This window comes from Mytilus trossulus, chromosome 3 (assembly GCF_036588685.1).
Source record: "Mytilus trossulus isolate FHL-02 chromosome 3, PNRI_Mtr1.1.1.hap1, whole genome shotgun sequence".
NCBI lineage: Eukaryota > Metazoa > Mollusca > Bivalvia > Mytilida > Mytilidae > Mytilus > Mytilus trossulus.
In genome coordinates this window covers 92,114,491-92,139,875 of record NC_086375.1, presented here as the reverse complement: position 1 = coordinate 92,139,875, position 25,385 = coordinate 92,114,491, and the positions used below count along the sequence as shown (strand labels likewise).

Below are 25,385 nucleotides of genomic sequence, written 5' to 3'. Positions count from 1 at the left end.
TATAATACATTATAAATTTAAAGCAATAGAGTACTCATTTTATATATCAGACTTAGCATAATTTTTCAAAAGTCAAATTTATATGAGCCTGTGCCTAAAATTGGAGGTTTTCCAATGAAGGGGAGCCTTACATGAAGATGTATTATTTTCCAGCAATTTTAAATTTGTGAAGCTTTTTGATTATAAATAATCCTTACATATGTACTTAATGTACTTTAAATGGAAAGAAAACTTACAAATAACATATCATATTAGTTTTAAAGGGTCTTAGGCCAAGTATGACTAAAAATAATTTAGGGTCAATATAGGCCGTAGCACATATTTACATTTAAAAATGCATATTGAAGCTATAGGAAATAAAACATTGTGTCTTTTCTATCATTTCTATACTCAGGTGACATGATACAATAAATCTGAGCACAAAAAGTCTCTTACATTCAACTTTTTCAGCAGACAGTATGGTCTGATACAAAGATTTTGCACTTTTTAGTGAAATACTTGCATGCAATTTTAGTCTCAACAGGCTTATATTTGAACCACATGGTATCCTACAGAGGTAAAGAAAGATATTATGTGAAATGAAACAGGTACAAAAGACATTGTTAAATGCTTTTTATACAAATTTAGTGAGGTCTTTATTATGGACTTCAACTTTTATGTACCATGCTCCTCACATTTAACTTGATACAAACAGGGCGTTAGATGAGATAAATTTATACAACACACTTTGCTCATATTGTCTGAGATAATCTTCTTTTCTGTAGATTCAGAGTTCACAAATGAGTAATACAACTGGATTAAAGCATAGAAACACAAAAATTGACACATGAAAACATGTCAGATAGAAAGTCAAAATGCCACTTATGCATCAAAATTGCAAAAGCTATGAAATGCTTATTTTGACCATGTAATGCCAAATTGGTTATTTTGGCAGAAATTCTATCAAATAAAAGTTTAAATCCTTTAGTTTTATGCTATTTGACAAATTGACACCATCAAATCATTCAGGGAAGTTGCCAAAGTACAGATTCTATATTTCCTGATTTCACCTTTTAGGTCCGAGTACACAGTTATTTCGTAGTGCATTTCTTTTAGACAATAAATGTAAATAAAAAAAATCCCACCTGCGCTTTCTCAATGACATTTTTACAGTGTGTTGTACTACTTTTGGGACAAATTATATCAAAATTATAGAAAACTTCATCAGCTCTAACTCAAAATATGGACAATTTTGTGTTAAGGGGGTCTTGAAATCTTTTGACAGCTTCCGAAGTGCTAACTTTGGACCTTTTTCAGCTGGACCTAATCACTACTTTACCTAAATATTTATGACCCAAATGTTTTTACAGTGTCATTTCACCCCCAACTTGCTATATGAGGCATAAAACATGGAGAATTAAATTTGGATGGGGTATAACAAAAATTGGCAAGTAACACACTGTCCACATTAAGGACTATATTCGTGGACAACGAAAATCAAAGGACGATAACTGTGTACTCGGACCAGTTGGATTGATTGTCAAGACGGATCAGATGAGGACAATTGTAAAGGTAAGAATCACGTGATCATACATGTGTCTGGGGTGAACGCTGCAACAGTTGGATTGATTGTAAAGACGGATCTGATGAGGACAATTGTGAAGGTAAGAATCATGTGATCATACGTGTGTCTGGGTTGAACTCTGCAACAGTTGAATTGATTGTAAAGACGGATCAGATGAGGACAATTGTGAAGGTAAGAATCACGTGATCATACATGTGTCTGGGGTGAACGCTGCAACAGTTGGATTGATTGTAAAGACGGATCAGACGAGGACAATTGTGAAGGTAATAATCACGGGATCATACATGTGTCTGGGGTGAACGCTGCAACAGTTGGATTGATTGTAAAGACGGATCTGATGAGGACAATTGTGAAGGTAAGAATCATGTGATCATACATGTGTCTGGGTTGAACTCTGCAACAGTTGAATTGATTGTAAAAACGGATCAGATGAGGACAATTGTGAAGGTAAGAATCACGTGATCATACATGTGTCTGGGGTGAACGCTGCAACAGTTGAATTGATTGTAAAGACGGATCTGATGAGGACAATTGTGAAGGTAAGAATCACGTGATCATACATGTGTCTGGGGTGAACGCTGCAACAGTTGAATTGATTGTAAAGACGGATCAGATGAGGACAATTGTCAAGGTAAGAATTACGTGATCATACATGTGTCTGGGGTGAACGCTGCAACAGTTGAATTGATTGTAAAGACGGATCTGATGAGGACAATTGTGAAGGTAAGAATCACGTGATCATACATGTGTCTGGGGTGAACTCTGCAACAGTTGGATTGATTGTAAAGACGAATCTGTTGAGGACAATTGTGAAGGTAAGAATCACGTGATCATACATGTGTCTGGGGTGAACTCTGCAACAGTTGGATTGATTGTAAAGACGGATCAGACGAGGACAATTGCGAAGGTAATAATCACGTGATCATACATGTGTCTGGGGTGAACGCTGCAACAGTTGGATTGATTGTAAAGACGGATCAGACGAGGACAATTGTGAAGGTAAGAATCACGTGATCATACATGTGTCTTGGGTGAACGCTGCAACAGTTGGATTGATTGTAAAGACGGATCAGATGAGGACAATTGTGAAGGTAAGAATCACGTGATCATACATGTGTCTGGGGTGAACGCTGCAACAGTTGGATTGATTGTAAAGACGGATCAGACGAGGAACATTGTGAAGGTAAGAATCACGTGATCATACATGTGTCTGGGGTGAACGCTGCAACAGTTGGATTGATTGTAAAGACGGATCTGATGAGGACAATTGTGAAGGTAAGAATCACGTGATCATACATGTGTCTGGGTGAACTCTACAACAGTTGAATTGATTGTAAAGACGGATCAGATGAGGACAATTGTGAAATTGAGAATCACGTGATCATACATGTGTCTGGGGTGAACGCTGCAACAGTTGAATTGATTGTAAAGACGGATCAGATGAGGACAATTGTGAAGGTAAGAATCACGTGATCATATATGTGTCTGGGGTGAACGCTGCAACAGTTGGATTGATTGTAAAGACGGATCAGATGAGGACAATTGTGAAGGTAAGAATCACGTGATCATACATGTGTCTGGGGTGAACGATGTTATGGTTGGATTAATTGTAAAGACGGATCAGATGAGGACAATTGTGAAGGTAAGAATCACGTGATCATACATGTGTCTTAGGTGAACGCTGCAACAGTTGGATTGATTGTAAAGACGGATCAGACGAGGACAATTGTGAAGGTAAGAATCACGTGATCATACATGTGTCTGGGGTGAACTCTGCAACAGTTGGATTGATTGTAAAGACGGATCAGATGAGGACAATTGTGAAGGTAAGAATCACGTGATCATACATGTGTCTGGGGTGAACTCTGCAACAGTTGAATTGATTGTAAAGACGTATCAGATGAGGACAATTGTGAAGGTAAGAATCACGTGATCATACATGTGTCTGGGGTGAACGCTGCAACAGTTGGATTGATTGTAAAGACGGATCAGAGGAGGACAATTGTGAAGGTAAGAATCACGTGATCATATATGTGTCTAGGGTGAACTCTGCAACAGTTGGATTGATTGTAAAGACGGATCAGACGAGGACAATTGTGAAGGTAAGAATCACGTGATCATACATGTGTCTGGGGTGAACTCTGCAACAGTTGGATCGATTGTAAAGACGGATCTGATGAGGAAAATTGTGAAGGTAAGAATCACGTGATCATATATGTGTCTGGGGTAAACGCTGCAACAGTTGGATTGATTGTAAAGACGGATCAGATGAGGACAATTGTGAAGGTAAGAATCACGTGATCATACATGTGTCTGGGGTGAACGCTGCAACAGTTGAATTGATTGTAAAGACGGATCAGATGAGGACAATTGTGAAGGTAAGAATCACGTGATCATACATGTGTCTGGGGTGAACGCTGCAACAGTTGAATTGATTGTAAAGACGGACCAGACGAGGACAATTGTGAAGGTAAGAATCACGTGATCATACATGTGTCTGGGGTGAACGCTGCAACAGTTGGATTGATTGTAAAGACGGATCAGATGAGGACAATTGTGAAGGTAAGAATCACGTGATCTAACATGTGTCTGGGGTGAACGCTGCAACAGTTGGATTGATTGTAAAGACGGATCAGATGAGGACAATTGTGAAGGTATTAATCACGTGATCATACATGTGTCTGGGGTGAACGCTGCAACAGTTGGATTGATTGTAAAGACGGATCAGACGAGGACAATTGTGAAGGTAAGAATCACGTGATCATACATGTGTCTGGGGTGAACGCTGCAACAGTTGGATTGATTGTAAAGACGGATCAGACGAGGACAATTGTGAAGGTAAGAATCACGTGATCATACATGTGTCTGGGGTGAACGCTGCAACAGTTGGATGGATTGTTAAGACGGATCAGATGAGGACAATTGTGAAGGTAAGAATCACGTGATCATATATGTGTCTTGGGTGAACTCTGCAACAGTTTGATTGATTGTAAAGACGGATCAGATGAGGACAATTGTGAAGGTAAGAATCACGTGATCATACATGTGTCTGGGGTGAACGCTGCAACAGTTGGATTGATTGTAAAGACGGATCAGATGAGGACAATTGTGAAGGTAAGAATCACGTGATCATACATGTGTCTGGGGTGAACTCTGCAACAGTTGGATTGATTGTAAAGACGGATCAGATGAGGACAATTGTGAAGGTAAGAATCACGTGAATACATGTGTCTGGGGTGAACGCTGCAACAGTTGGTCCGAGTACACAGTTATTTCGTAGTGCATTTCTTTTAGACAATAAATGTAAATAAAAAAAATCCCCCCTGCGCTTTCTCAATGACATTTTTACAGTGTGTTGTACTACTTTTGGGACAAATTATATCAAAATTATAGAAAACTTCATTAGCTCTAACTCAAAATATGGACAACTTTGTGTTAAGGGGGTCTTGAAATCTTTTGACAGCTTCCGAAGTGCTAATTTTTGACCTTTTTCAGCTGGACCTAATCACTACTTTACCTAAATATTTATGACCCAAATGTTTTTACAGTGTCATTTCACCCCCAACTTGCTATATGAGGCATAAAACACGGAGAATTAAATTTGGAAGGGGTATAACAAAAATTGGCAAGTAACACACTGTCCACATTAAGGACTATATTCGTGGACAACAAAATCAAAGGACGATAACTGTGTACTCGGACCTAATAGGATAGAAAAAGTTGACCAATCTTTATAAAACTTAATATGACAAAAGCTTAATATATTATAAGACTGCTTACAAAGTTTCATAGCAATAGGATATATATTATAGACACTATGATTAATTCTATATTCAACTTTACGTGTTAAATTTGGACGTTAAAATTGAGAAATTTCAACTATCAACATTTGGGGCTTTTAAAATTAAAATATTGCAAAAAAATATTTTTAAAATGCCTTAATATATAATACATTATAAATTTAAAGCAATAGAGTACTCATTTTATATATCAGACTTAGCATAATTTTTCAAAAGTCAAATTTATATGAGCCTGTGCCTAAAATTGGAGGTTTTCCAATGAAGGGGAGCCTTACATGAAGATGTATTATTTTCCAGCAATTTTAAATTTGTGAAGCTTTTTGATTATAAATAATCCTTACATATGTACTTAATGTACTTTAAATGGAAAGAAAACTTACAAATAACATATCATATTAGTTTTAAAGGGTCTTAGGCCAAGTATGACTAAAAATAATTTAGGGTCAATATAGGCCGTAGCACATATTTACATTTAAAAATGCATATTGAAGCTATAGGAAATAAAACATTGTGTCTTTTCTATCATTTCTATACTCAGGTGACATGATACAATAAATCTGAGCACAAAAAGTCTCTTACATTCAACTTTTTCAGCAGACAGTATGGTCTGATACAAAGATTTTGCACTTTTTAGTGAAATACTTGCATGCAATTTTAGTCTCAACAGGCTTATATTTGAACCACATGGTATCCTACAGAGGTAAAGAAAGATATTATGTGAAATGAAACAGGTACAAAAGACATTGTTAAATGCTTTTTATACAAATTTAGTGAGGTCTTTATTATGGACTTCAACTTTTATGTACCATGCTCCTCACATTTAACTTGATACAAACAGGGCGTTAGATGAGATAAATTTATACAACACACTTTGCTCATATTGTCTGAGATAATCTTCTTTTCTGTAGATTCAGAGTTCACAAATGAGTAATACAACTGGATTAAAGCATAGAAACACAAAAATTGACACATGAAAACATGTCAGATAGAAAGTCAAAATGCCACTTATGCATCAAAATTGCAAAAGCTATGAAATGCTTATTTTGACCATGTAATGCCAAATTGGTTATTTTGGCAGAAATTCTATCAAATAAAAGTTTAAATCCTTTAGTTTTATGCTATTTGACAAATTGACACCATCAAATCATTCAGGGAAGTTGCCAAAGTACAGATTCTATATTTCCTGATTTCACCTTTTAGGTCCGAGTACACAGTTATTTCGTAGTGCATTTCTTTTAGACAATAAATGTAAATAAAAAAAATCCCACCTGCGCTTTCTCAATGACATTTTTACAGTGTGTTGTACTACTTTTGGGACAAATTATATCAAAATTATAGAAAACTTCATCAGCTCTAACTCAAAATATGGACAATTTTGTGTTAAGGGGGTCTTGAAATCTTTTGACAGCTTCCGAAGTGCTAACTTTGGACCTTTTTCAGCTGGACCTAATCACTACTTTACCTAAATATTTATGACCCAAATGTTTTTACAGTGTCATTTCACCCCCAACTTGCTATATGAGGCATAAAACATGGAGAATTAAATTTGGATGGGGTATAACAAAAATTGGCAAGTAACACACTGTCCACATTAAGGACTATATTCGTGGACAACGAAAATCAAAGGACGATAACTGTGTACTCGGACCAGTTGGATTGATTGTCAAGACGGATCAGATGAGGACAATTGTAAAGGTAAGAATCACGTGATCATACATGTGTCTGGGGTGAACGCTGCAACAGTTGGATTGATTGTAAAGACGGATCTGATGAGGACAATTGTGAAGGTAAGAATCATGTGATCATACGTGTGTCTGGGTTGAACTCTGCAACAGTTGAATTGATTGTAAAGACGGATCAGATGAGGACAATTGTGAAGGTAAGAATCACGTGATCATACATGTGTCTGGGGTGAACGCTGCAACAGTTGGATTGATTGTAAAGACGGATCAGACGAGGACAATTGTGAAGGTAATAATCACGGGATCATACATGTGTCTGGGGTGAACGCTGCAACAGTTGGATTGATTGTAAAGACGGATCTGATGAGGACAATTGTGAAGGTAAGAATCATGTGATCATACATGTGTCTGGGTTGAACTCTGCAACAGTTGAATTGATTGTAAAAACGGATCAGATGAGGACAATTGTGAAGGTAAGAATCACGTGATCATACATGTGTCTGGGGTGAACGCTGCAACAGTTGAATTGATTGTAAAGACGGATCTGATGAGGACAATTGTGAAGGTAAGAATCACGTGATCATACATGTGTCTGGGGTGAACGCTGCAACAGTTGAATTGATTGTAAAGACGGATCAGATGAGGACAATTGTCAAGGTAAGAATTACGTGATCATACATGTGTCTGGGGTGAACGCTGCAACAGTTGAATTGATTGTAAAGACGGATCTGATGAGGACAATTGTGAAGGTAAGAATCACGTGATCATACATGTGTCTGGGGTGAACTCTGCAACAGTTGGATTGATTGTAAAGACGAATCTGTTGAGGACAATTGTGAAGGTAAGAATCACGTGATCATACATGTGTCTGGGGTGAACTCTGCAACAGTTGGATTGATTGTAAAGACGGATCAGACGAGGACAATTGCGAAGGTAATAATCACGTGATCATACATGTGTCTGGGGTGAACGCTGCAACAGTTGGATTGATTGTAAAGACGGATCAGACGAGGACAATTGTGAAGGTAAGAATCACGTGATCATACATGTGTCTTGGGTGAACGCTGCAACAGTTGGATTGATTGTAAAGACGGATCAGATGAGGACAATTGTGAAGGTAAGAATCACGTGATCATACATGTGTCTGGGGTGAACGCTGCAACAGTTGGATTGATTGTAAAGACGGATCAGACGAGGAACATTGTGAAGGTAAGAATCACGTGATCATACATGTGTCTGGGGTGAACGCTGCAACAGTTGGATTGATTGTAAAGACGGATCTGATGAGGACAATTGTGAAGGTAAGAATCACGTGATCATACATGTGTCTGGGTGAACTCTACAACAGTTGAATTGATTGTAAAGACGGATCAGATGAGGACAATTGTGAAATTGAGAATCACGTGATCATACATGTGTCTGGGGTGAACGCTGCAACAGTTGAATTGATTGTAAAGACGGATCAGATGAGGACAATTGTGAAGGTAAGAATCACGTGATCATATATGTGTCTGGGGTGAACGCTGCAACAGTTGGATTGATTGTAAAGACGGATCAGATGAGGACAATTGTGAAGGTAAGAATCACGTGATCATACATGTGTCTGGGGTGAACGATGTTATGGTTGGATTAATTGTAAAGACGGATCAGATGAGGACAATTGTGAAGGTAAGAATCACGTGATCATACATGTGTCTTAGGTGAACGCTGCAACAGTTGGATTGATTGTAAAGACGGATCAGACGAGGACAATTGTGAAGGTAAGAATCACGTGATCATACATGTGTCTGGGGTGAACTCTGCAACAGTTGGATTGATTGTAAAGACGGATCAGATGAGGACAATTGTGAAGGTAAGAATCACGTGATCATACATGTGTCTGGGGTGAACTCTGCAACAGTTGAATTGATTGTAAAGACGTATCAGATGAGGACAATTGTGAAGGTAAGAATCACGTGATCATACATGTGTCTGGGGTGAACGCTGCAACAGTTGGATTGATTGTAAAGACGGATCAGAGGAGGACAATTGTGAAGGTAAGAATCACGTGATCATATATGTGTCTAGGGTGAACTCTGCAACAGTTGGATTGATTGTAAAGACGGATCAGACGAGGACAATTGTGAAGGTAAGAATCACGTGATCATACATGTGTCTGGGGTGAACTCTGCAACAGTTGGATCGATTGTAAAGACGGATCTGATGAGGAAAATTGTGAAGGTAAGAATCACGTGATCATATATGTGTCTGGGGTAAACGCTGCAACAGTTGGATTGATTGTAAAGACGGATCAGATGAGGACAATTGTGAAGGTAAGAATCACGTGATCATACATGTGTCTGGGGTGAACGCTGCAACAGTTGAATTGATTGTAAAGACGGATCAGATGAGGACAATTGTGAAGGTAAGAATCACGTGATCATACATGTGTCTGGGGTGAACGCTGCAACAGTTGAATTGATTGTAAAGACGGACCAGACGAGGACAATTGTGAAGGTAAGAATCACGTGATCATACATGTGTCTGGGGTGAACGCTGCAACAGTTGGATTGATTGTAAAGACGGATCAGATGAGGACAATTGTGAAGGTAAGAATCACGTGATCTAACATGTGTCTGGGGTGAACGCTGCAACAGTTGGATTGATTGTAAAGACGGATCAGATGAGGACAATTGTGAAGGTATTAATCACGTGATCATACATGTGTCTGGGGTGAACGCTGCAACAGTTGGATTGATTGTAAAGACGGATCAGACGAGGACAATTGTGAAGGTAAGAATCACGTGATCATACATGTGTCTGGGGTGAACGCTGCAACAGTTGGATTGATTGTAAAGACGGATCAGACGAGGACAATTGTGAAGGTAAGAATCACGTGATCATACATGTGTCTGGGGTGAACGCTGCAACAGTTGGATGGATTGTTAAGACGGATCAGATGAGGACAATTGTGAAGGTAAGAATCACGTGATCATATATGTGTCTTGGGTGAACTCTGCAACAGTTTGATTGATTGTAAAGACGGATCAGATGAGGACAATTGTGAAGGTAAGAATCACGTGATCATACATGTGTCTGGGGTGAACGCTGCAACAGTTGGATTGATTGTAAAGACGGATCAGATGAGGACAATTGTGAAGGTAAGAATCACGTGATCATACATGTGTCTGGGGTGAACTCTGCAACAGTTGGATTGATTGTAAAGACGGATCAGATGAGGACAATTGTGAAGGTAAGAATCACGTGAATACATGTGTCTGGGGTGAACGCTGCAACAGTTGGTCCGAGTACACAGTTATTTCGTAGTGCATTTCTTTTAGACAATAAATGTAAATAAAAAAAATCCCCCCTGCGCTTTCTCAATGACATTTTTACAGTGTGTTGTACTACTTTTGGGACAAATTATATCAAAATTATAGAAAACTTCATTAGCTCTAACTCAAAATATGGACAACTTTGTGTTAAGGGGGTCTTGAAATCTTTTGACAGCTTCCGAAGTGCTAATTTTTGACCTTTTTCAGCTGGACCTAATCACTACTTTACCTAAATATTTATGACCCAAATGTTTTTACAGTGTCATTTCACCCCCAACTTGCTATATGAGGCATAAAACACGGAGAATTAAATTTGGAAGGGGTATAACAAAAATTGGCAAGTAACACACTGTCCACATTAAGGACTATATTCGTGGACAACAAAATCAAAGGACGATAACTGTGTACTCGGACCTAATAGGATAGAAAAAGTTGACCAATCTTTATAAAACTTAATATGACAAAAGCTTAATATATTATAAGACTGCTTACAAAGTTTCATAGCAATAGGATATATATTATAGACACTATGATTAATTCTATATTCAACTTTACGTGTTAAATTTGGACGTTAAAATTGAGAAATTTCAACTATCAACATTTGGGGCTTTTAAAATTAAAATATTGCAAAAAAATATTTTTAAAATGCCTTAATATATAATACATTATAAATTTAAAGCAATAGAGTACTCATTTTATATATCAGACTTAGCATAATTTTTCAAAAGTCAAATTTATATGAGCCTGTGCCTAAAATTGGAGGTTTTCCAATGAAGGGGAGCCTTACATGAAGATGTATTATTTTCCAGCAATTTTAAATTTGTGAAGCTTTTTGATTATAAATAATCCTTACATATGTACTTAATGTACTTTAAATGGAAAGAAAACTTACAAATAACATATCATATTAGTTTTAAAGGGTCTTAGGCCAAGTATGACTAAAAATAATTTAGGGTCAATATAGGCCGTAGCACATATTTACATTTAAAAATGCATATTGAAGCTATAGGAAATAAAACATTGTGTCTTTTCTATCATTTCTATACTCAGGTGACATGATACAATAAATCTGAGCACAAAAAGTCTCTTACATTCAACTTTTTCAGCAGACAGTATGGTCTGATACAAAGATTTTTCACTTTTTAGTGAAATACTTGCATGCAATTTTAGTCTCAACAGGCTTATATTTGAACCACATGGTATCCTACAGAGGTAAAGAAAGATATTATGTGAAATGAAACAGGTACAAAAGACATTGTTAAATGCTTTTTATACAAATTTAGTGAGGTCTTTATTATGGACTTCAACTTTTATGTACCATGCTCCTCACATTTAACTTGATCCAAACAGGGCGTTAGATGAGATAAATTTATACAACACACTTTGCTCATATTGTCTGAGATAATCTTCTTTTCTGTAGATTCAGAGTTCACAAATGAGTAATACAACTGGATTAAAGCATAGAAACACAAAAATTGACACATGAAAACATGTCAGATAGAAAGTCAAAATGCCACTTATGCATCAAAATTGCAAAAGCTATGAAATGCTTATTTTGACCATGTAATGCCAAATTGGTTATTTTGGCAGAAATTCTATCAAATAAAAGTTTAAATCCTTTAGTTTTATGCTATTTGACAAATTGACACCATCAAATCATTCAGGGAAGTTGCCAAAGTACAGATTCTATATTTCCTGATTTCACCTTTTAGGTCCGAGTACACAGTTATTTCGTAGTGCATTTCTTTTAGACAATAAATGTAAATAAAAAAAATCCCACCTGCGCTTTCTCAATGACATTTTTACAGTGTGTTGTACTACTTTTGGGACAAATTATATCAAAATTATAGAAAACTTCATCAGCTCTAACTCAAAATATGGACAATTTTGTGTTAAGGGGGTCTTGAAATCTTTTGACAGCTTCCGAAGTGCTAACTTTGGACCTTTTTCAGCTGGACCTAATCACTACTTTACCTAAATATTTATGACCCAAATGTTTTTACAGTGTCATTTCACCCCCAACTTGCTATATGAGGCATAAAACATGGAGAATTAAATTTGGATGGGGTATAACAAAAATTGGCAAGTAACACACTGTCCACATTAAGGACTATATTCGTGGACAACGAAAATCAAAGGACGATAACTGTGTACTCGGACCAGTTGGATTGATTGTCAAGACGGATCAGATGAGGACAATTGTAAAGGTAAGAATCACGTGATCATACATGTGTCTGGGGTGAACGCTGCAACAGTTGGATTGATTGTAAAGACGGATCTGATGAGGACAATTGTGAAGGTAAGAATCATGTGATCATACGTGTGTCTGGGTTGAACTCTGCAACAGTTGAATTGATTGTAAAGACGGATCAGATGAGGACAATTGTGAAGGTAAGAATCACGTGATCATACATGTGTCTGGGGTGAACGCTGCAACAGTTGGATTGATTGTAAAGACGGATCAGACGAGGACAATTGTGAAGGTAATAATCACGGGATCATACATGTGTCTGGGGTGAACGCTGCAACAGTTGGATTGATTGTAAAGACGGATCTGATGAGGACAATTGTGAAGGTAAGAATCATGTGATCATACATGTGTCTGGGTTGAACTCTGCAACAGTTGAATTGATTGTAAAAACGGATCAGATGAGGACAATTGTGAAGGTAAGAATCACGTGATCATACATGTGTCTGGGGTGAACGCTGCAACAGTTGAATTGATTGTAAAGACGGATCTGATGAGGACAATTGTGAAGGTAAGAATCACGTGATCATACATGTGTCTGGGGTGAACGCTGCAACAGTTGAATTGATTGTAAAGACGGATCAGATGAGGACAATTGTCAAGGTAAGAATTACGTGATCATACATGTGTCTGGGGTGAACGCTGCAACAGTTGAATTGATTGTAAAGACGGATCTGATGAGGACAATTGTGAAGGTAAGAATCACGTGATCATACATGTGTCTGGGGTGAACTCTGCAACAGTTGGATTGATTGTAAAGACGAATCTGTTGAGGACAATTGTGAAGGTAAGAATCACGTGATCATACATGTGTCTGGGGTGAACTCTGCAACAGTTGGATTGATAGTAAAGACGGATCAGACGAGGACAATTGCGAAGGTAATAATCACGTGATCATACATGTGTCTGGGGTGAACGCTGCAACAGTTGGATTGATTGTAAAGACGGATCAGACGAGGACAATTGTGAAGGTAAGAATCACGTGATCATACATGTGTCTTGGGTGAACGCTGCAACAGTTGGATTGATTGTAAAGACGGATCAGATGAGGACAATTGTGAAGGTAAGAATCACGTGATCATACATGTGTCTGGGGTGAACGCTGCAACAGTTGGATTGATTGTAAAGACGGATCAGACGAGGAACATTGTGAAGGTAAGAATCACGTGATCATACATGTGTCTGGGGTGAACGCTGCAACAGTTGGATTGATTGTAAAGACGGATCTGATGAGGACAATTGTGAAGGTAAGAATCACGTGATCATACATGTGTCTGGGTGAACTCTACAACAGTTGAATTGATTGTAAAGACGGATCAGATGAGGACAATTGTGAAATTGAGAATCACGTGATCATACATGTGTCTGGGGTGAACGCTGCAACAGTTGAATTGATTGTAAAGACGGATCAGATGAGGACAATTGTGAAGGTAAGAATCACGTGATCATATATGTGTCTGGGGTGAACGCTGCAACAGTTGGATTGATTGTAAAGACGGATCAGATGAGGACAATTGTGAAGGTAAGAATCACGTGATCATACATGTGTCTGGGGTGAACGATGTTATGGTTGGATTAATTGTAAAGACGGATCAGATGCGGACAATTGTGAAGGTAAGAACCACGTGATCATACATGTGTCTGGGGTGAACGCTGCAACAGTTGGATTGATTGTAAAGACGGATCAGATGAGGACAATTGTTAAGGAAAGAATCACGTGATCATACATGTGTCTGGGGTGAACGCTGCAACAGTTGGATTGATTGTAAAGACGGATCAGATGAGGACAATTGTGAAGGTAAGAATCACGTGATCATACATGTGTCTGGGGTGAACGCTGCAACAGTTGGATTGATTGTAAAGACGGATCAGATGAGGACAATTGTGAAGGTAAGAATCACGTGATCATACATGTGTCTGGGGTGAACGCTGCAGCAGTTGGATTGATTGTAAAGACGAATCAGATGAGGACAATTGTGAAGGTAAGAATCACGTGATCATACATGTATCTGGGGTGAACGCTGCAACAGTTGAATTGATTGTAAAGACGGATCAGATAAGGACAATTGTGAAAGTAAGAATCCCGTGATCATACATGTGTCTGGGGTGAACGCTGCAACAGTTGAATTGATTGTAAAGACGGATCAGATGAGGACAATTGTCAAGGTAAGAATTACGTGATCATACATGTGTCTGGGGTGAACGCTGCAACAGTTGAATTGATTGTAAAGACGGATCAGATGAGGACAATTGTGAAGGTAAGAATCACGTGATCATACATGTGTCTGGGGTGAACTCTGCAACAGTTGGATTGATTGTAAAGAAGAATCTGATGAGGACAATTGTGAAGGTAAGAATCACGTGATCATACATGTGTCTGGGGTGAACTCTGCAACAGTTGAATTGATTGTAAAGACGGATCAGACGAGGACAATTGTGAAGGTAATAATCACGTGATCATACATGTGTCTGGGGTGAACGCTGCAACAGTTGGATTGATTGTAAAGACGGATCAGACGAGGAACATTGTGAAGGTAAGAATCACGTGATCATACATGTGTCTGGGGTGAACGCTGCAACAGTTGGATTGATTGTAAAGACGGATCTGATGAGAACAATTGTGAAGGTAAGAATCACGTGATCATACATGTGTCTGGGTGAACTCTACAACAGTTGAATTGATTGTAAAGACGGATCAGATGAGGACAATTGTGAAGGTAATAATCACGGGATCATACATGTGTCTGGGGTGAACTCTGCAACAGTTGGATTGATTGTAAAGACGGATCAGATGAGGACAATTGTGAAATTGAGAATCACGTGATCATACATGTGTCTGGGGTGAACGCTGCAACAGTTGAATTGATTGTAAAGACGGATCAGATGAGGACAATTGTCAAGGTAAGAATTACGTGATCATACATGTGTCTGGGGTGAACGCTGCAACAGTTGAATTGATTGTAAAGACGGATCTGATGAGGACAATTGTGAAGGTAAGAATCACGTGATCATACATGTGTCTGGGGTGAACTCTGCAACAGTTGGATTGATTGTAAAGACGAATCTGATGAGGACAATTGTGAAGGTAAGAATCACGTGATCATACATGTGTCTGGGGTGAACTCTGCAACAGTTGAATTGATTGTAAAGACGGATCAGACAAGGACAATTGTGAAGGTAATAATCACGTGATCATACATGTGTCTGGGGTGAACGCTGCAACAGTTGGATTGATTGTAAAGACGGATCAGACGAGGACAATTGTGAACGTAAGAATCACGTGATCATACATGTGTCTGGGGTGAACGCTGCAACAGTTGGATTGATTGTAAAGACGGATCAGACGAGGAACATTGTGAAGGTAAGAATCACGTGATCATACATGTGTCTGGGGTGAACGCTGCAACAGTTGGATTGATTGTAAAGACGGATCTGATGAGGACAATTGTGAAGGTAAGAATCACGTGATCATACATGTGTCTGGGGTGAACTCTGCAACAGTTGGATTGATTGTAAAGACGGATCAGATGAGGACAATTGTGAAATTGAGAATCACGTGATCATACATGTGTCTGGGGTGAACGCTGCAACAGTTGAATTGATTGTAAAGACGGATCAGATGAGGACAATTGTGAAGGTAAGAATCACGTGATCATATATGTGTCTGGGGTGAACGCTGCAACAGTTGGATTGATTGTAAAGACGGATCAGATGAGGACAATTGTGAAGGTAAGAATCCCGTGATCATACATGTGTCTGGGGTGAACGATGTTATGGTACGATTGATTGTAAAGACGGATCAGATGCGGACAATTGTGAAGGTAAGAACCACGTGATCATACATGTGTCTGGGGTGAACGCTGCAACAGTTGGATTGATTGTAAAGACGGATCAGATGAGGACAATTGTGAAGGAAAGAATCACGTGATCATACATGTGTCTGGGGTGAACGCTGCAACAGTTGGATTGATTGTAAAGACGGATCAGATGAGGACAATTGTGAAGGTAAGAATCACGTGATCATACATGTGTCTGGGGTGAACGCTGCAACAGTTGGATTGATTGTAAAGACGGATCAGATGAGGACAATTGTGAAGGTAAGAATTACGTGATCATACATGTGTCTGGGGTGAACGCTGCAGCAGTTGGATTGATTGTAAAGACGGATCAGATGATGACAATTGTGAAGGTAAGAATCACGTGATCATACATGTGTCTGGGGTGAACGCTGCAACAGTTGGATTGATTGTAAAGACGGATCAGACGAGGACAATTGTGAAGGTAAGAATCACGTGATCATATATGTGTCTGGGGTGAACTCTGCAACAGTTGGATTGATTGTAAAGACGGATCAGATGAGGACAATTGTGAAGGTAAGAATCACGTGATCATACATGTGTCTGGGATGAACGCTGCAACAGTTGGATTGATTGTAAAGACGGATCAGATGAGGACAATTGTGAAGGTAAGAATCACGTGATCATACATGTGTCTGGGGTGAACTCTGCAACAGTTGGATTGATTGTAAAGACGGATCAGACGAAGACAATTGTGAAGGTAAGAATCACGTGATCATACATGTGTCTGGGGTGAACGCTGCAACAGTTGGATTGATTGTAAAGACGGATCAGACGAGGACAATTGTGAAGGTAAGAATCACGTGATCATACATGTGTCTGGGGTGAACTCTGCAACAGTTGAATTGATTGTAAAGACGGATCAGACGAGGACAATTGTGAAGGTAAGAATCACGTGATCACACATGTGTCTGGGGTGAACGCTGCAACAATTGGATTGATTGTAAAGACGGATCAGATGAGGACAATTGTGAAGGTAAGAATCACGTGATCATACATGTGTCTGGGGGGAACGCTGCAACAGTTGGATTGATTGTAAAGACGGATCAGATGAGGACAATTGTGAAGGTAAGAATCACGTGATCATACATGTGTCTGGGGTGAACGCTGCAACAGTTGGATTGATTTTTGTAAAGACGGATCAGACGAGGACAATTGTGAAGGTAAGAATCACGTGATCATACATGTGTCTGGGGTGAACTCTGCAACAGTTGAATTGATTGTAAAGACGGATCAGACGAGGACAATTGTGAAGGTAAGAATCACGTGATCATACATGTGTCTGGGGTGAACTCTGCAACAGTTGGATTGATTGTAAAGACGGATCAGATGAGGACAATTGTGAAGGTAAGAATCACGTGATCATACATTTGTCTGGGGTGAACGCTGCAACAGTTGGATTGATTGTAAAGACGGATCAGATGAGAACAATTGTGAAGGTAAGAATCATGTGATCATACATGTGTCTGGGGTGAACGCTGCAACAGTTGGATTGATTGTAAAGACAGATCAGACGAGGACAATCGTGAAGGTAAGAATCACGTGATCATACATGTCTCTGGGGTGAACTCTGCAACAGTTGAATTGATTGTAAAGACGGATCAGACGAGGACAATTGTGAAGGTAAGAATCACGTGATCATACATGTATCTGGGGTGAACGCTGCAACAGTTGAATTGATTGTAAAGACGGATCAGATAAGGACAATTGTGAAAGTAAGAATCCCGTGATCATACATGTGTCTGGGGTGAACGCTGCAACAGTTGAATTGATTGTAAAGACGGATCAGATGAGGACAATTGTCAAGGTAAGAATTACGTGATCATACATGTGTCTGGGGTGAACGCTGCAACAGTTGAATTGATTGTAAAGACGGATCTGATGAGGACAATTGTGAAGGTAAGAATCACGTGATCATACATGTGTCTGGGGTGAACTCTGCAACAGTTGGATTGATTGTAAAGACGAATCTGATGAGGACAATTGTGAAGGTAAGAATCACGTGATCATACATGTGTCTGGGGTGAACTCTGCAACAGTTGAATTGATTGTAAAGACGGATCAGACAAGGACAATTGTGAAGGTAATAATCACGTGATCATACATGTGTCTGGGGTGAACGCTGCAACAGTTGGATTGATTGTAAAGACGGATCAGACGAGGACAATTGTGAACGTAAGAATCACGTGATCATACATGTGTCTGGGGTGAACGCTGCAACAGTTGGATTGATTGTAAAGACGGATCAGACGAGGAACATTGTGAAGGTAAGAATCACGTGATCATACATGTGTCTGGGGTGAACGCTGCAACAGTTGGATTGATTGTAAAGACGGATCTGATGAGGACAATTGTGAAGGTAAGAATCACGTGATCATACATGTGTCTGGGGTGAACTCTGCAACAGTTGGATTGATTGTAAAGACGGATCAGATGAGGACAATTGTGAAATTGAGAATCACGTGATCATACATGTGTCTGGGGTGAACGCTGCAACAGTTGAATTGATTGTAAAGACGGATCAGATGAGGACAATTGTGAAGGTAAGAATCACGTGATCATATATGTGTCTGGGGTGAACGCTGCAACAGTTGGATTGATTGTAAAGACGGATCAGATGAGGACAATTGTGAAGGTAAGAATCCCGTGATCATACATGTGTCTGGGGTGAACGATGTTATGGTACGATTGATTGTAAAGACGGATCAGATGCGGACAATTGTGAAGGTAAGAACCACGTGATCATACATGTGTCTGGGGTGAACGCTGCAACAGTTGGATTGATTGTAAAGACGGATCAGATGAGGACAATTGTGAAGGAAAGAATCACGTGATCATACATGTGTCTGGGGTGAACGCTGCAACAGTTGGATTGATTGTAAAGACGGATCAGATGAGGACAATTGTGAAGGTAAGAATCACGTGATCATACATGTGTCTGGGGTGAACGCTGCAACAGTTGGATTGATTGTAAAGACGGATCAGATGAGGACAATTGTGAAGGTAAGAATTACGTGATCATACATGTGTCTGGGGTGAACGCTGCAGCAGTTGGATTGATTGTAAAGACGGATCAGATGATGACAATTGTGAAGGTAAGAATCACGTGATCATACATGTGTCTGGGGTGAACGCTGCAACAGTTGGATTGATTGTAAAGACGGATCAGACGAGGACAATTGTGAAGGTAAGAATCACGTGATCATATATGTGTCTGGGGTGAACTCTGCAACAGTTGGATTGATTGTAAAGACGGATCAGATGAGGACAATTGTGAAGGTAAGAATCACGTGATCATACATGTGTCTGGGATGAACGCTGCAACAGTTGGATTGATTGTAAAGACGGATCAGATGAGGACAATTGTGAAGGTAAGAATCACGTGATCATACATGTGTCTGGGGTGAACTCTGCAACAGTTGGATTGATTGTAAAGACGGATCAGACGAAGACAATTGTGAAGGTAAGAATCACGTGATCATACATGTGTCTGGGGTGAACGCTGCAACAGTTGGATTGATTGTAAAGACGGATCAGACGAGGACAATTGTGAAGGTAAGAATCACGTGATCATACATGTGTCTGGGGTGAACTCTGCAACAGTTGAATTGATTGTAAAGACGGATCAGACGAGGACAATTGTGAAGGTAAGAATCACGTGATCATACATGTGTCTGGGGTGAACGCTGCAACAATTGGATTGATTGTAAAGACGGATCAGATGAGGACAATTGTGAAGGTAAGAATCACGTGATCATACATGTGTCTGGGGGGAACGCTGCAACAGTTGGATTGATTGTAAAGACGGATCAGATGAGGACAATTGTGAAGGTAAGAATCACGTGATCATACATGTGTCTGGGGTGAACGCTGCAACAGTTGGATTGATTTTTGTAAAGACGGATCAGACGAGGACAATTGTGAAGGTAAGAATCACGTGATCATACATGTGTCTGGGGTGAACTCTGCAACAGTTGAATTGATTGTAAAGACGGATCAGACGAGGACAATTGTGAAGGTAAGAATCACGTGATCATACATGTGTCTGGGGTGAACTCTGCAACAGTTGGATTGATTGTAAAGACGGATCAGATGAGGACAATTGTGAAGGTAAGAATCACGTGATCATACATTTGTCTGGGGTGAACGCTGCAACAGTTGGATTGATTGTAAAGACGGATCAGATGAGAACAATTGTGAAGGTAAGAATCATGTGATCATACATGTGTCTGGGGTGAACGCTGCAACAGTTGGATTGATTGTAAAGACAGATCAGACGAGGACAATCGTGAAGGTAAGAATCACGTGATCATACATGTCTCTGGGGTGAACTCTGCAACAGTTGAATTGATTGTAAAGACGGATCAGACGAGGACAATTGTGAAGGTAAGAATCACGTGATCATACATGTGTCTGGGGTGAACGCTGCAACAGTTGAATTCATTGTAAAGACGGATCAGATGAGGACAATTGTGAAGGTAAGAATCACGTGATCATATATGTGTCTGGGGTGAACTCCGCAACAGTTGGATTGATTGTAAAGACGGATCAGACGAGGACAATTGTGGAGGTAAGAATCACGTTATCATACATGTGTCTGGGGTGAACGCTGCAACAGTTGGATTGATTGTAAAGACGGATCAGACGAGGACAATTGTGAAGGTAAGAATCACGTGATCAAACATGTGTCTGGGGTGAACGCTGCAACAGTTGGATTGATTGTAAAGACGGATCAGACGAGGACAATTGTGAAAGTAAGAATCACGTGATCATACATGTGTCTGGGGTGAACGCTGCAACAGTTGGATTGATTGTAAAGACGGATCTGATGAGGACAATTGTGAAGGTAAGAATCACGTGATCATACATGTGTCTGGGGTGAACGCTGCAACAGTTTGATTGATTGTAAAGACGGATCAGATGAGCACAATTGTGAAGGTAAGAATCACGTGATCATACATGTGTCTGGGGTGAACTCTGCAACAGTTGGATTGATTGTAAAGACGGATCAGACGAGGACAATTGTGAAGGTAAGAATCACGTGATCATACATGTGTCTGGGGTGAACGCTGCAACAGTTGGATTGATTGTAAAGACGGATCAGACGAGGACAATTGTGAAGGTAAGAATCACGTGATCATACATGTGTCTGGGGTGAACGCTGCAACAGTTGGATTGATTGTAAAGACGGATCAGACGAGGACAATTGTGAAAGTAAGAATCACGTGATCATACATGTGTCTGGGGTGAACGCTGCAACAGTTGGATTGATTGTAAAGACGGATCTGATGAGGACAATTGTGAAGGTAAGAATCACGTGATCATACATGTGTCTGGGGTGAACGCTGCAACAGTTTGATTGATTGTAAAGACGGATCAGATGAGGACAATTGTGAACGTAAGAATCACGTGATCATACATGTGTCTGGGGTGAACTTTGCAACAGTTGGATTGATTGTAAAGACGGATCAGACGAGGACAATTGTGAAGGTAAGAATCACGTGATCATACATGTGTCTGGGGTGAACGCTGCAACAGTTGGATTGATTGTAAAGACGGATCAGACGAGGACAATTGTGAAGGTAAGAATCACGTGATCATACATGTGTCTGGGGTGAACTCTGCAACAGTTGGATTGATTGTAAAGACGGATCAGATGAGGACAATTGTGAAGGTAAGAATCACGTGATCATACATGTGTCTGGGGTGAACGCTGCAACAGTTGAATTGATTGTAAAGACGGATCTGATGAGGACAATTGTGAAGGTAAGAATCACGTGATCATACATGTGTCTGGGGTGAACGCTGCAACAGTTGGATTGATTGTAAAGACGGATCAGATGAGGACAATTGTGAAGGTAAGAGTCACGTGATCGTATATGTGTCTGGGGTGAACGCTGCAACAGTTGGATTGATTGTAAAGACGGATCAGACGAGGACAATTGTGAAGGTAAGAATCACGTGATCATACATGTGTCTGGGGTGAACGCTGCAACAGTTGGATTAATTGTAAAGACGGATCAGACGAGGACAATTGTGAAGGTAAGAATCACGTGATCATACATGTGTCTGGGGTGAACGCTGCAACAGTTGGATTGATTGTAAAGACGGATCAGATGAGGACAATTGTGAAGGTAAGAATCACGTGATCATACATGTGTCTGGGGTGAACGCTGCAACAGTTGGATTGATTGTAAAGACGGATCAGATGAGGACAATTGTGAAGGTAAGAATCACGTGATCATACATGTGTCTGGGGTGAACGCTGCAACAGTTGGATTGATTGTAAAGACGGATCAGATGAGGACAATTGTGAAGGTAAGAATCACGTGATCATACATGTGTCTGGGGTGAACGATGTAATGGTTGGATTGATTGTAAAGACGGATCTGATGAGGACAATTGTGAAGGTAAGAATCACGTGATCATACATGTGTCTGGGGTGAACGCTGCAACAGTTGGATTGATTGTAAAGACGGATCAGATGAGGACAATTGTGAAGGTAAGAATCACGTGATCATACATGTGTCTGGGGTGAACGCTGCAACAGTTGGGTTGATTGTAAAGACGGATCAGATGAGAACAATTGTGAAGGTAAGAATCACGTGATCATACATGTGTCTGGGGTGAACTCTGCAACAGTTGGATTGATTGTAAAGACGGATCAGATGAGGACAATTGTGAAGGTAAGAATCACGTGATCATATATGTGTCTGGGGTAAACTCTGCAACAGTTGGATTGATTGTAAAGACGGATCAGATGAGGACAATTGTGAAGGTCAGAATCACGTGATCATATATGTGTCTTAGGTGAACGATGTAATGGTTGGATAGATTTAAAAACCGGATAAGTTGAAAATAATTGCACAGGTAACAACCACATGAACAATGGTAGTATTGAGTGAACTCAGGAAATCATAGAAAGTATTTTTAAAGTATAAATACGTAGAAAAAGCTCAACTGAACTGTTTATCAAATATATTCTGAAATTGAGCAGTTTCACTGTTTGGTGATGGTTTTTAGAGCATAAAGTCAGTAAAATGAAAGTTATTTACTGGTTTATTTTATTTAGGTTATGAGTGCCTAACTGGTAGCGTTAAATGTGCCGACCATACCTGTGCGAAGGGAGGAGTATGTGATGGATGGGATGATTGTAAAGATAAGTCAGACGAAAAAGACTGCACAGGTAACACAGGATTGTTATGACAAAATGTATATAGCATTTTAGTTAATTAAACTTTTAACTTAAGGCAGTCAACAAATGTTTCACATACACTGAAGATTGAAAACGTTCAATAAGACAACATTCAGAATTAAACTCAATCAATTTTATGAAGAGGAAGCTTTAAAAAGACACTTTTGACAATTTATTCGCTACTTTAAAATTCTCGAGATAAGCGAGTCAGAGCTTTGTATATTGAACAAACATCTATCTATAAGACTGCTTGTCGACCTCTTTATGGCCTTTAAATGTGTTTCTCACTTTTGTCGTTAATCTGTTGTCTCCGTGACGTAAATCTCACATCTCGTTTTTTTTTTTTAGATATGCATAGTATATTTTGATTTTCGACTGTCGAAGTCATATTTATATATTTCTTGAATGTCTACTTGGTTTTATTATTTTGTAGACATTGAGTGTGCAGAGGGTCAGATGACATGTGCAGATAGTGGTTGTGCATGGGGTGATCGATGTGATGGGGAAAAAAATTGTCGAGACGATTCAGACGAAAACAACTGCAACGGTACATCTAAATGTCATTCTAAATGGAAAACATTTGCAATACCAAGGTCCCCTCAAAGAAACAATTATTTTCTAAATTTGACTTCGGCTTCATATGCAGAACTATGTATTCGTCTTAGTAGAATGATTAAAGGGCCACTTAAATCCGGAGAAAGTTTACGCCACATGCTTACTCTTCTGAAGCACTTAGATCACCCCTTTTGTTAACAGACATTCATGCTGAACTTGATTTAGCTTCACTGCTTTACATTGTGGTTTTTATTATTTGATGTTGGTGTTGTTTTTATCGATAGCAATCCGGTAAATCCTTTGTCCTTCAAATATGTGTTTCAATATCAACTGTACATGATAAATTGTTTACGAATTCGACAATAACTAAGAGTTTCGTTACCAATCCGATTTTGCGTTATGTCTAGCCTAGGTGTATGAATAATTATAATACATTCAAACATTAAGTGTGGGCGTATATTTGAAACGTTATCATTCAATTAATAAGGATGATAAGAACGATGATGACGACGACTACGACGATGACGAAAATGGTTCATTTTACTTACTGAACTGAAAAATTCATACTGTATTTGTATTTGCACCAAGATGTCTTTAAATAAATCGGATACTATGTATTTATAATGCTTTTCATTAACATATGGTCAAACTGCTGAAACCCCCTCCAAAATTATTGAAAGTAACATTCTGCAATAACAACAATATCTTGTTGTAAATAAGGTACATCGACTCGGGCGAAAATTAATAAACTATCATCTTTAATATCTTGTAAATGAATTCGAATTTGTCTGTATGGATATAAAAGGACACCGAAAAGCTGAATTGAAACTTAAATGGAGGCTACATAAAGGTTCACGAGGAAAAATATATTTTCATTACAAAAGTAACCTATAGACAGTCGGGAAGTAATGAAAAATAGCATCTTAAAACTCAGATGGGTAAAAGATAAGTGTGTCTGTCTACCTGCTATGAAACCATATTCTATAATATTCAGTTGCCAAATCAATACTGCAAACATAGTCTTATGAGAGCGCCTAGATTGATCTCAGAGCATTGTAAATCATTTAAATGATATATAGTATGCTTTGAAATGTCCCTATGCTATAAAGTTAGATATACATCTTTCCATTAGTTCACGTTAATAATTCGGACATTGACCAGTTCTCTTGG

The 25,385-nt window shown here is 39.2% G+C and overlaps 1 protein-coding gene across 1 annotated transcript in view; it reads left to right on the top strand.

Annotated features, from left to right (window-relative positions):
• LOC134711150 (low-density lipoprotein receptor-related protein 2-like) overlaps nucleotides 1–25,385 on the top strand; it is a 47,622-nt gene that overhangs the window by 19,135 nt on the left and 3,102 nt on the right. The window contains exons 11-12 of the mRNA XM_063571597.1: nucleotides 23,538–23,651; nucleotides 24,094–24,207. Coding sequence (XP_063427667.1) covers nucleotides 23,538–23,651; nucleotides 24,094–24,207 — 228 coding nt within the window. The remainder of the gene's footprint in view (nucleotides 1–23,537; nucleotides 23,652–24,093; nucleotides 24,208–25,385) is intronic.